A 14,178-nucleotide genomic window follows, 5' to 3' on the forward strand; every position below is an offset into this window, starting at 1 on the left:
GGTTCTTGGAGCTGTTCATTACTAAAACAAAAAATGGTCAGAATTTAACATAAACCAGGAGCATCCTGTCTTGATAATAGCCATGTCAGTAGAGAAAGACATGGCAGACATAAACTGTGAAATTCTACATTAGCATCTCAAATGCTCCAGGCTGAACCTGATTTTCAGAATAGGTCCGTGGTGGATTGTGCTTGCTTGGAGCTGAAGAGATGAGAGTTTAATAAGTGAGCAGAAGAAAGTCATAAAGTATCTGACCCGCTAGAGTGGAACGTGAAGGAAATAAAAGGCGCAATATTAATCCGCATAGAGCGAGAAAGGGATGGAGGCAGCCCTCTGCCAGATGTGTTTTGGCAACTTCGCTCCGTTTTAATAGCCTTTGCAGCTCTGGAAACCCCTACTGCTCGCTTCTCGGTGAGGAGGGGGCTGCTGATTCTGCTGCTTTCGACCTCCCCTCCCCCACCCCCTTGTTGCGTGCCATCCAAAGCTGCAGCGCTGCGATAAATCAATAACCAGCCTGGGGTTGGCTCTTCCCGAGGCGAGACTGCTGGACGGCCGCAGGCTATATAACTCAGAGCAAGCCGCCTGAACCCTCTCTCTTCAGCAGCAGCAACAGGAGCAGCAGCAGCAGCAGGAAAAGCACCAGGCGCAGGGGAGGCAAGAAGAGACCCTGCAGCGGCGGCGCCTCCTCTCTTCCATCTAGCCCCCAAGAGCAGGCAGTTAAAACTGAGCGCTTCCTTGCTCTGGCTCAGGGAGATGCGTGCAGCGGTCAAGGCAGAGGCCGGGCTTCGGGTATCCCAGGGCCACTGCTGGTGGGTTTAAGAGGGCGCCTAGCCAGGAGATCGGCAGGGACTAGCCTGGGGCGCGCCCCGTCTGCTGCAAACTCCGGAGGCTTTGCTTGTGAGACGCTGCTCCGATAGTCGCTGCGATGCTGCCTTTGCCTTGTAGGAGGTCCCTGCTGCTGCTGGGCGCCTGGATGCTGTGGGCGCAGAGTTGCTTCTCTCTGCGCATCTTTAGTGGTGAGTAAAGGAAAGAGGAGAACACTTCAGGGAGGGCTGTAGTTGATCCAGAGCTCGGAAGAGTTCTGGATTCTGCGGGACTCCGCTGTTGGAATCTCTTCCTCTTTTTCCTCTCTTGTAAGCAGAAGTTGCCGCGGGCATCTTCATAACTTTGTATGTGCAGCTATCTAAAGCAGCTGGATAATGAATAATAATTTGTAAAGAAACAAGTATGGAGTCTCAAATCTTTTGATTGGGACTTTCTGAATCCCAAAGGGTCGCCTCACTGATGGGTAAACCTATATTTAGCACGTGCAAAGTACTGTCTTCCTTGTTACTGGGGATCAGCATTTTCAGAGCTACTTGAGGCTTTTTGATCTGTGTAGATCTGGGTTTCCAGTAAATAATATGTGAGATTGTAAATCTTCGTAATTCTGAAACATGATGCTTTACTGATTCTTCCCCCATTAATAGTTGCATTTCCTTTCATTCTCCCCCCACCTCCAAACTTTGATGCTCTTGTTCCTCATGTAGAGAGCTATTTTGGATTCACATAAGCTTAGAACCATGCATCTTTCTTCTTACTCTAAAACAAGTAAATGTAATAAGGTTGGCAAAATCTCTTTAATCACATGCACCGTAGTTAAAGGACAAAGGACCTGCTTGCTTTTTTGGTACAGGTTTGTGAATGGTAAGTGTGTCATAAAGCAGCACAGAAAAAAACCCTTTGTCACATCCTATAGGAAGGCAGTGGCCAATCATCTGAATTAAAAAAAGAAAGAAACCAAAAGAACAACTGTCCAATTAATGTCACACCAGGTGCAGAATCTACCCCTATTATTGCACAATACCAGAGATAGTGTTTCTCTCATGAATGTGTGTGTGTGTGTGTGTGTGTGTGTGAGATAATGGTAATAATGGGAGATGTCTTTTACTCATTGGTCATAATTGAGAAGCAGGTTGATTCTGCAAAGAGTTCCACCACCCCAACCTTTTCTATTACCTGATTTCAGAGAATTTAATGTAAGCTGGAAGAGAGAGGAGTGTTCCTTCTTTAAGGCATCAAGTGCCAAAGTGTGATATTCCAGAAAGCAACAAAGCCATAGCAGAGACAAACAGACTTATGCTGTATTAATGAGGATAAACATTTTTCTTTTCTTTGCCGGGGGGTGGGGGGGTGGGAGGGGAGGTTGTTGATGTGGAGGTGTGTGCATTTGGGCACAAGTGGCAGTAAGTAAGAAAACTGGGCAAGATCCATTGCTGTATTTTAGTATGTTGCTCGACAGGGTTTGGCAGCAATGGTGCTTAATTTATCTTTAAGTTTGTACTTAGCTTAAACTTCTATCAAACTTCAAATTTAATTAATATTTCTATTACTTTTAATTTTCTATAAACATATTCCATAATCAACCAGCATTTTCTTTCTTTCTTTCTTTCTTTCTTTCTTTCTTTCTTTCTTTCTTTCTTTCTTTCTTTCTTTCTTTCTTTCTTTCTTTCTTTCTTTCTTTCTTTCTTTCTTTCTTTCTTTCTTTCTTTCTTTCTTTCTTTCTGTCTGTCTGTCTGTCTGTCTGTCTGTCTGTCTGTCTGTCTGTCTGTCTGTCTTTCTGTCTTATGAGATGCTGTAGCACCCGTGTAACACATGCAAATAATTCACTTTGCTCCTAAGCTGTTATTATTTTGTTACTACTGAGGTGATGATAACAACATAGAAATGCTATTTAAATTTTTTTTCTTGGAAAGCTTTTTACCCAATTAGTTGGTGTGCCGAATCAGCTCCTTTAATGACAGTAGGATAAAGAAAAGGCTGGAATGTTGGTTTTAGACTTGACTCATTGGAATGGAATAAATGGAATAGTTGTCCAACTTTGTAGCTCAGCATTTCTTGTACACTAACTGTGCAACAGTGAAATGTAACGATAACATACAGAGGAATCTCTAGGGCCTCTCATTATATGTCATCTATGCATGACATCTACTTTATACCATGTACTGACAGAAACGTATGAAATTAAACTTTTCCTAGTCCAATTGTATGTTCTACTGTTTCAATGGAATGTATTTCTGACTTCATGTTCATTGTTATTGGATTATAATATCATGGAATCATAGAACTGGAAGGAATCTAATGAGCCCCCAGAATACTTGGTTCATAAAGAGTAACTGAGTTATAAATCTTTTGTAAAAGATACACCAACCAAATAATGTTACAAGGACATTTAAAACCAATCAAAAACCTGAGGGAACAGAAAATGTCAGTTGTTAGGTTCATGATAGAGCAAGTTATTATTATTGTTGCTACTGTTATTAGCCCTCATATCTATTGAGACTCAAAGTGGAATACAAAATATGCAAAACAATTCAATGACACAACTAGGATTACTTGACAAAACAACAAAGAGAGACTGGGAGTGAAGAACAGAAAATCTATGCAAGCAAACAACCCCAAGGTAATGAAATTATTAACGTGGATGAAAAACTGTTTAAGGCAACAAAATGAAAGGCCGTTTCCGCATGGCAGCGGAAACAGCTGGGTCGGTGCTTCTCGGTGCCCGACCGAAGGCGGGACCGTCCATGGGCCGATCCGGAAGAGGCGGGCAGCCGGCGCCGCGGAGCGCCGGCGCCCGCACGACCCGGCTTGTCCCTGGGCCTCCGGCGCGTCACGGAGGCCTGGGGACACGCCCCGCTGGCCCTGGCGCCTGCTCGAGTGGCGCAGGGCAGGCGTGTCCCCAGGCCTCGGCGATCGCCGGAGGCCCAGGGACAAGTGAGTGCCGGGTGGGGGAGTCGAAGTGAAGCCGCTGCCGTTCGCTCGGCAGCGGCTTCACTATGGCGTTTCCCCAAAAAGAGCGCTAGGAAGCGCTCTGGGGAAACGCCGGCTCCAGGCTGGGCGGGCGGCGCGAGGGCGGCCTGGAGACGGTGTTTTTACCGTCGCCAGGCCGTCATTTTCTGCCCGTGCGGAAACGGCCAAAGATTCGACATACTGAAGATACAGTAACAAAGTTAGAAGACGCTGAATTGCAGACATTGAATTGAAGACTATATAATAAACATTGAATATACTACAGTACTATACCTTATAGAAGCAACCTCTTGAACTATTATTCAATAGTTCTGAGTCCTGTATAAAAAGGTCTTCCTGAACTGAGCCAGTGTGGTTAAAGTCGAATCCCCACTACCATCTTAGCCAGGTTTCAGAACACAAACTAACCAGGTTTGAGGGACGACCTCCCCGGTCGAATCCCCACTACCGTCTTAGCCAGGTTTCAGAACACAAACTACCTCAAACCTGGTTAGTTTGTGTTCTGAAACCTGGCTAAGACGGTAGTGGGGATTCGACCTAAGAGACTAGTATCTGGGATATCTGGGTTTGAATTCCACTCATGCCATGGAAGCTTGCACATTCTCAGCCTAATCAACATCACAGTGTTATGAGAATAAAATGGACGAGAGTACAATGATGTAAGCCATTTGAGAGAAAGAAAGGGTACAAATTAAGTAAATACCAGCCCAATCCAGATGGGGGAGGGAGTCCTGTGGTGGTCGGTGTGGCAAAGATGGTGCCACACCGCCTTTAAAGGGATTTTGGGTGGCATAGAAAGGAAGGAAAAATTTAAACCCTTCTGCTACTCCCTCACCCCTATAAGCTAAAAAGACTTATACCACACTTTTGGGTGGCATAAGTCTATGACCACAGGGGGGAGGCAATCCTGGGCAGGAAAGGTGGTGAAAGTCAACTCAAGTTGGTTCCAACCTCAGAAACTCCGCCCCCTCCACCGCTGTGCCGGCATGCACTTGAACATGCTCTCCCCCCGGCTTAGGTGCCTCTTATGTCAGCAAGGTGGGCAAATGTGTCAGAATAGCCCTCTGCAACTCCCACAAGCCAATTGCCCTCCCCCTCAGGGTTTGGATTGGGCAATAAATAAAATTTCTGTTTTGCACATTTGATAGCTACAAGTAGACTTTTCCACAATTCAGGGTTCACCAGAGAGAATGTGCATTAATGGGCAGTTGCTGATTTTAGAGTGGCACCTTAAGAAGGCTTTGTTCAGATGAGTGTAGCTGTTGTGATGGAATATAGGAGGAGAGATGGTTTTGTGAGTATGTGGGTCCAGGGCCATGAAGCTCTTTTGGGTGATAGCTGGAACCTGGAATTGATCAGGAACCAGAATTCTGTTCACAGAACAAAAATGAGATATACATTCCAACTGGAAATTCTGAGTAGCCTTCAAGGGGAGGCCCTTATAATCATGGTCAGGTCACCTGAGTCAAGATAGTGGTCCAAGGCAGAGAGAGCTAAGTGAAGTTTATAAAATATCTTTTTTAAACAGATGTTTTAGCTTGCTTTTTCAGCAATAACGCTGGATCCAGTATCAGTTCCTAAGTTCTTAACTTGAGTCAGCAAATGTCAACTGGATACCATCAGAAGTGAAAGCAAGTGGTTCTTTACAATCTCTGGACTAGATCATTTAGGATTGTAGTCATAACCAGCTTGGGACTATACCTTGTTATGAGGCTAGAGAGCTTCATACTTAGCACTACATAACATATTCTTATTACTACTATTGTTATTGTTATTTTGATATAGAAAACACTTATTTGGAGTAAAACATATAGTCTCTAAATGTTTGCAATGCAACAGTTGTTGTAGATAATTAAGTAACTGATGTACATATTAACTGTTCAGTTCATGTAACTGTGTACTGTAATAATAAGGAAACCCTGTGGCATGTTTACTAAGAGGTAAATGCAAGTGGGACTTACTCCCTGATAAGATTCATAGAATTGTAGCCTTGTTAGTTACATGAATCACTTATATCCATTTATATACACCAAAAATACACAGTTGTAGAAAATTTACCATTTCCCTAAGTGTGGGAAATACACACTGAGGGTGAAAGGCAAACTGCATGGCTTTTTAATAATACAATTTACTCTGTTTCTGATGCCATGTACTACTTTTTATTAAGACCAACTCCAAAACTATTTATTAATATGTTTATATCCTACTTTAATAATCACCAAGGAAGACTGGGTTTGTTATGCAGAGGAGCACAATGGCAAACCGCCTTGATGGCTTTAAATACATTTAAGTGAACCATAACAAATCTTGTTACTTTACCCTTGCCAGTCACATGGGACACATAACCACATAACCTGTATACCTTTGAACAACACTGGAGAGGGAACACAGGGAGGTCGGTTGCAAACCATATCTTCCATACTGGCTCATTTGCTAGGAAACTCCATTGAGAACAGAACATTAATCAAAGGACATGTTGGCTAATGTTCCATAAAATTATGCTGTACACATTCCAAACTGATCTTTGCTGGTTGCTTGGTCTGCACTCCAATATGGTGCTTTTGTTTTTAAATGTTTAATAGGGTTGATACATTAAACATATGAAGATGCCTTAAACTTAGACTTTTGATCTAACTCAGCAGTTTTCTTCTCAATAGCAGCAGCTCTCTTCACTCCCTGAAGAGAGGCAGAGGCCCAACAGGGAGGGAAGCGTGTTGCTGAGGTTAAATGTTTGATAGCTGTTGATGGCCTAGGCACTCCCCAACTCTCTCACACACAGGCCTTTTCTGTCAAAAATCCTGTCAGGAAACTAAAATATAAGCTGCCACCGAAATCTGAGGTAAAAATTGAAATTTAGGCACATTCTGACAGATTCCGCATGGGCCCAAAACAGTGGTGTGAAAATGGTGTAAAATGGTTTAAAACAGTGTAAAAGGGTTTACACCATTTTCACACCATTTTCACACTGCTGTTTTTGGCCCATACAGAATCCACCTTGGAGAGGCTTTTGAAAGATAAAACAAAACTAGATTTTATTTTACAAGTTTTCTTCTCAGGTTGTTGTTATAGATAGGTACTTAACTGTTTCTGGTTTCTTTAGGCAGACATTTACTTAGGGGTTACAGAGCAAATGGTTTCTCTTAAATGGCTGTTTCAGTTTCCAGATTATTTCATATATAGTTTCACACACGCACAGGTGTCTTTGTTTAGGGTAAACCTTTTCAACATGGTCCTGAACACGCTCCTAAAACTCCTATCCTTAACTCCAAAGGGAACTCACACTGGCTTGGGACAGATTAAGCTCTGGGATTTCACTAAACCCACTCTTAACTCTGCCAGTTAAAATAAACACACCATCACGGGGTCTGCGGCTCCAGTATCTAGGTGTGGTCTCCTCATGAGACAATAGCCAAGCCCTCTGTGTGGTTTTAGGAGTATCCCTGTGAGATAAGCTTCCCACTTGTTTTCCACCACCAGCAGGGCTCCAAGCTTCTGGTGAAAACAAGGCTCTTTCCTCTCAGTCTGAGATCTCTTTGAGAAAGTTGGCCCCCTAGCCGCTCTCCCTGTCTGTCTCTCTGCCTTTAGACACGATCTCCCCTGACTGAATTTGAGGACTGACATGATTTGTGTGTGTCTCAAGCTGCTTTCAATATCTTTCTGATCTGTTCAAAGTCTCTTCTCCCCGCTGTCTTTCTGACAGGGTGCTTTTATATGCGCCAGCCCCCCCTTTCTGTGGCTCCTGGCTACTGCATCTTAGCCAGACAATCAGGTGGAGCTTTGGTTAACACTTGGTGCTCCTGCTGTGGCTGAACTGAACCTTTTCAAATTAACCATATAAAAGCCGAATCCACTCTTCATGTAGAGAAAGATTTTTTCTGATTCCTGTTACCCAAGATCTCTTTTTTAATCTGTAGATCAAGGATTAAACCCGCAAAGCCCATCGTCTGCCATATACCTATCCCCCTCTGCCTTAGACTGCTACTGTGCCTCCTATACCACTACTCTGCTGGTTTGTTTGCCCATTTTGCTTTGTTGTCTGCTACAGATTTGCCATACAGGTTGGAGAGAAGGATGGACTGTAGTGGAATAGTAGTGCAGGCACATGACCTGGATAGCCTAGAGTAATCTGATCTCTTCAGATCTTGGAAGTTAATCATGATCAGACCTGGTTAGTATTTGGATAGGAGATCACCAAGGAATAATCTGCTTGAAAACCCAGCTTCAATGTCCGCTTGCTATGAAACTTACTTGGTGGCCTTGGGCCAGTCAATCTATCTCAGCCTAACTTATTATACAGGGCTGGTAGGAGGATAAATCAGGGAGGAAGCTTGCTAGTTGGAAGAATTGTAGATAAAAATGGAATACATGAATATTCACCTGTGCTTTGAGCTCTGACATTACATTCCGAGATGGACAGCAGAATGGAGAAAATTATGGCATATCCACACTGTTCACCTCAAGGGAGTTAGCTTTGCTTTCAAAGCTGTCCAATGTAGTAAGACCCTTTATAGGTAATTCATTTCAATAGGCATGTCTAACTCTGTCTAGATTTGGACTGATGTTTTTTCCCCTGTTCTCATATTCTGATTCTAATTACATTTCTTGTTAGAGCCAAGGAAAATAAATAGGAAGCTGAGCATTATACAATTTATTTTTGTTTCTGCAGCCATTTTGGATTTTTAACCAAAATGAAAACAGTAGCTGGATTTATTCTTCTATTTAAGGTTCACTGAAGGGCCTTTGTTAACCCAGTGGAATCCTTAACTTCTTTCCCTTTAAAAAGCTTACCTTCTCCACACCATTTTCCAATGGCAGTTCTTTCAGTTTCCAGTACAGGTTATCAGGCAGGTTGGTTACCGCTAAAGTCTCTTGCGCTCTGGCCACTAGCTTTACAGTTCTTTGTATCCTAGCCAGTGTTACTAATTGTTGTAACAAATAATATCATAATGAACTTCATAATATTCACTTTTAGGGTTGCCACCCTCCAGGTGGTGGCTGGAGATCTCACGCTATTACAACTAATCTCTAAGTGACAGAGATCAATTCACCTTGTTAAAATGGTTGCTTCACAATGTGGAGTCTATGGCATTATACCCTACTGAAGTTCCTCCCAAAGCTCATCCTCCTCAGTTCCATCCCCCCATAATTTCCTGGTATTTTCCAATCCAGAAATGGCAACCCTATTCACTATGAAAATTCAGCTGCATCACTAGAAAGACTTCTTTTGAACTCAGGAAATATTAGCAGCAATAATAAGAGTCATCATGTTAATTGCACTCAAATGGTGTCTATAGAGAATGTACCACAATCATGCACATACACAAAAGACATAATTAAGCCAGTTATTTTTACCACATTATCCAATAAATCTACTTCTTTGACAGGCCAATCCAGATGGGAGGGGGGTTGAATTGGTGTTTGAGAGCAGTGGAAATACATTTGCCTCTCCACCACTGTAAGGGACACCTATTCCAGCAGAGAGAACAAAGACGTCAGCATGTGGGTGCTGCTAAGCTCTACAGTGGCCAAACCGGAAATGAGAACTGTTGAGGAGCAATGACAGTGTTCAGGTGAACATCAGTACAGGGGGCAGCAGGCCAAGGATGTTCCCATGATGGAGGTGACTTTAGTTAGCTTCCACCAGGCTTTTAGCCCAGGAAAACCCTGGCACAGCACTTTGACTTATACCAAGGAAACTCATGGCATAGTTCATTTTATGCAGTGGAGCTTTTCTGGGTGTCAGCAGGGTTTTTCTTTCCCAATGCTTGCTGTGCCACTCGGAGCTCCATTGAGGTGGTGTGGTGTTGCTTCCCCTGCACCATCTGTGGCCTCAGCATACCCCTTCCCCGCATATCTGGATTGGGCTGTCCAATATGTAGCAGTGTGTTATTTTCCTCTCAAGTTAAATTATTTTTCTTGTTCTCCTTTTGTTGATAGGATTAAGCTTTGCTACTTCTACAACATTAGTGAATACACTGAGTCTTTTAAAAAATGTTCATTAAAATTATCTGCATTACAATAAAAGCTAGAAATGCAGAAAAATGAAGATAGCCAGACTTTTAAGATTTCGGATAGTAATCACAACATTCTAGAACAATAGAGTCAAATGGGACAAACCTGTGGATTGCATCAATTGCAAATTCCATAGTCCTCAGAAGAGCAGACTATTCTATTTTATTATAATTAGGCTAGGAAGGGCTTATTCTAATATTATTTCCAAGTTAGTTCCCTTTATCCGAATTGCTTTCTGTGCCTTTTTATGCGTGGGGGTAATAAGTGCAATGAATTAGGAGCATATGTTGTGGGGTAGGGATAGTCTTAGTTTTAGGTGATCATATTGAATTATTTTCTGCAGTTGAGGTTTATACTGCAGTAGATCAAAATGCCTGGAGTTGGCAGAAACTGGGCTTTTAAACCATTGGGAAAGTTGGGCCAGGAAAAACTGCTGAGTATTACATAACCCGCATTGCTGTCCCCATGACATCATAAAACACATAAAGTGATGATAATGCAGTTTGCAAAAATGCAATTACTTTAAGTATCTATTGGGCAGGAAAAAGCGAGCTAATCTTATTACTAGCCACTTAACAACCCATGTATTAATCAAAGCCATTATGCCTTAATGACTGCTGTTTACTGTCAGTTTGTTTTTGCCTTTTTTAGAAGTGACATTTTTCTGGGCTATGCCAATGCACAACCCAATATTTACCCTAAGCTCATATCAATATAACACTCCATGTAAGAGTTATAAAGACACAAAATAGTTCAGTGCATATATACACAATTTTCTGAAATGCAAAGAATTTAATAATTTGGGAAGAGTTGGAAGCCAAGTCAAGGACAGATGATATAAATAACCAGTCGTGCTTGGGTAATAACTGTGCAGAAGCCCAAGCAATGAATGGGTATGGATATATGCCAGTCTGTCTATATCAGAAGGACAGATGGAATGGCATATCCACATTCTCCTTGTGCAGCGCTGGTGGGGACTGTGCGTATATCGGACAATGGGACATTTCATTATAACCCAAGAGGGAGCTGTCTTTCTGCAAACATTTCCGAGGTGACTGAACTAAGATTTAAGTCAGCCGAACAGTTCCAATGCTTATGTAAACCAGTGCTATTTTGATGCACCACCTGGGTTTTTAATAGTTTATTGGTTTGAATTGTATTATGATTTTAACATGCTTTGATTAGTAAGTCTCTTCAAGTAGGTTCTCTGGGGAGGTGGAATATAATTTTTCTAAATAAATAAATAGCCCATGTTATGGGGGTATTCTCACAGAACTAGCATATTGAATGGGATTTTTCTCCCTCTGCACAACTGATCCCCACTCATGCCAAGGAATCTCATTTGGTGATCCTGGGCCAGTCATAGTCTGCCAGCCTGACTTATCTCACAGGATTGTTGTGAGGATATAGTGAAGAAGTGGAGAGCAATGTAAACTACTTTGGGTCACCTTTGGAGAGGAAAGTGGGGTACAAATTAATTAAACAAATAAAAATACAGAGTCAGAATACATCTACACATGCTCAAACACACTCTCCCCCAGACTGAGAAGCATACCTTGGCATTTACATAATTTATAGCTGAGCCCTAAACCCTGGATTAAATCAAGCAGTAGTTAAGGGCTTTTTAACATTGACCCAAGAGAATATGGCTTGGATCCAGCATTGCATGAGTAGAAAGGAAAATGCACTTAGTGCAGTTTTGCTTGCACAAGCAGTAGCATAGGGATGCAGCAGCACATGGCACTTCAGTATCATTTTTAATGAAATAATAATGGGCAACAAGAGCAATGTGATGTAGGAGATAGGTTTGTATGATTCAGTATAATTACTCCTGTTAAATTAACAGTTACATTAAACTGTTTGGGGAAAAATACCTGCACTGTGTATTGTGCATGCTTGGGATAAATGAAAGGGGTAAAATTGCTTTCACTGAGTGGAAGAAGAAATCAAGGAGTGATTTTTAGTACTTTGGGCTTTGGCTTTGCACATGGATTGATGTACATACAGAAATCTTCTATAAGTTCCATCCCTATGCATTTCTACTGTCCAGATAGTGTGAACAATGTTTTCAGTTAAAAAGAAATTGGAAGAAGAGTGACACTATGTTCCTGACAAGGCAGCACAGTAGTCTGTTGCATGACCGTTTTCTTTTTTTTATTATAACTTCCAGAAAGCTACTATCCCACATCTTCACAAAATCCCTGTCAGAGATAAGAGGATGACAGGCATTTTTTGGGGCTAAGATCACCCAATAAATGGTTCTGCTTAAAGGTAAAGTTTCCCCTTCAGTCGTGTTCAACCCTGGGGTACCACTACAAGCAGTGATTTTATAGGCAAGCCGTTTTTGTGGGGTAGTTTGCCATTGCTTTCCCTGGCTATTCTCTACCTCCTATCTATGAGCTAGGTACTCATTTACCAACGAAGGAATGGCTGGCTGGCTATTGAGTCAGCTGCCAGGATATCCGACCCACAGGGGACTCAAACTCCTGACTGTGTAAGGGGCAGTACAAGCACTTAACCACTACGCCACGCAGCTCCTGCTTATAACCACTGAAACCCTAAATAGCCTGCATCATGAGTGCCTCATCAAGCATTTCCTCCAGAACTATGTTCATCCCTGCTTTTTGTTCCTTTCTTATTCAGAGACAAGATAGAGCTCCATAAGAAGCAGCCTTTCTGCAGTAGCCGCAGAGTTGTGATATTCCTCCTAGGGTTATCTGTCTGGTTATCTACCTGTCATTTTATTGCAGGCTGCTGATAGCTATGCCTATTTTTTTCTGTCTGCTATTAGTGAGTGAGTTTTCATCTCTTTTTTATCTTGCTTCTTCTGGATTCATGGTTGCTTTGCTGATATTTTATATCAGTGATTTTATTTTGGTTTTCCTTTTTCTAAATTCTCGTGCAAATTCTTTAACTAAAAATTATTTAATATTTAAATAAATAAACTAAGCAGCAACTTAAACCAAAATGTATATATACAGTTCACTAGGTATCATTCCATATTTAATCTGCTATACAATCTACTACCTCCAAGTGATAGGATCACTTTCTTCTAAAAGTACTAAAACGATTCACTCTGTATAGAATTGCACTGTAAACTATGCTTCTCAAATATGATCCATGCCAAGCTAAATCTATGCCAAGTGGCTCTACAACAGGTGATTTCATGGTAGAAGAAAGAAAAGTATGTCTGAATCTTCTTCTAGTCTTACAAATAATTGATTAAGCAATTCCAAACAGTAATTTTGTGCAGTGTAGCACAGAGTGTTGTATGGCTTATTTCTGAAGTAATACTTGTTCAAGGAGAACCAACCCAGTGGATGTGGGATATTTCTTTGTGGAGATTAATCTGCTGAGGATTCTGCACAGTCATCTGTATCCTGTCACTATATTAAGCAAAGTGGCTCCAATGGAAGAGCCTCTTGTTGGAAGAAAACTTCCTGGATTGGAAGAATGCCATCTAGTATGTTCCAGTCACATTTGTATTGGGCTTCTTTTGACCACTGTGCTCAACAAAATTGGTTCCATGGCTGTGTGAACTCTTTTGAACCTTGTTCAGAGACTAGGTACTATGTCCTATTAGGTAACGGCAGGATGCTAGCTACCTGCCCTCTCCAGATTGTCTTTGTGTAAATATAAGTTCAAGTGAGAAACTAAAGCAGTAACTAGAGATGGGGTGCTATAATGGAGATAGGTGAGCTGAGGAAAGAATGTTGGATGTAGAGTCAGTCTTATCCACTTTCAGACACACTGGGTAACCATGTCTTCATTTAGCAGAACAATATTCTTTTAAACTTGGCTATATGGTGTGAAAAAAATCAAACCAGAAAGTGTAATCCAGACTTAGCCACACTTCTATTACAGATTGAGAAGGTGAAGGAGGCAGAAAGAAGAGGCCATGACCACCTGGCTGCACGGTGCCCTCAACACAAAAGGTTGAAGGCTAGCAAGGGATGGGACTGGGAGCCTGCAGGGCTTTATGAGCAGACTTAGCACTGGTTTTGGCCTTACTCGTCTTTGGCAATTGACTGCTTGCCCACCTATCTTCCCTGTTTCCTTAGCAGTTGTCATTTATGTTATCCAGGTTGCTTTGTTTTGCATTTTGTTCACTTTTTGTCACAACTTGATGGGTTAAGCATTAGGACAGACCCTTTTTGGGAGGAAGCTGTGCCTGCAAACCTGCCTCCTCATTGTTGGGGGCTCAATAAAAGGCCTTGGAGTGTACAGCCATTTAGCCACATGCTCAGGTGAGGCCAATCAGCTGGGCTGCGGGATGGATTCATCAGATAGCAGGCAGGCCACCCAATGCCAGGATCCATCTATATGCTGTATCTTTGATCCTTTTTGCCTGGATGTTAATAAACAGGCCGTGGT

At 42.1% G+C, this 14,178-nt stretch overlaps 1 protein-coding gene across 2 annotated transcripts in view; it reads left to right on the top strand.

The window, feature by feature from the left end:
* The first annotated feature begins 377 nt into the window (after positions 1–377).
* Positions 378–14,178, top strand: part of CHODL (chondrolectin) — a 39,033-nt gene continuing 25,232 nt past the window's right edge. The window contains exon 1 of one of the 2 annotated variants that reach the window (XM_048495359.1): positions 378–1,016. In XM_048495359.1, the coding sequence (XP_048351316.1) occupies positions 926–1,016 (91 nt within the window). In that variant the 5' untranslated portion in view covers positions 378–925. The remainder of the gene's footprint in view (positions 1,017–14,178) is intronic. The other variant, XM_048495358.1, reaches the window with a different exon arrangement.

The sequence above is a fragment of the Sphaerodactylus townsendi genome, linkage group LG04, assembly GCF_021028975.2.
Source record: "Sphaerodactylus townsendi isolate TG3544 linkage group LG04, MPM_Stown_v2.3, whole genome shotgun sequence".
Classification (NCBI taxonomy): Eukaryota; Metazoa; Chordata; class Lepidosauria; order Squamata; family Sphaerodactylidae; genus Sphaerodactylus; species Sphaerodactylus townsendi.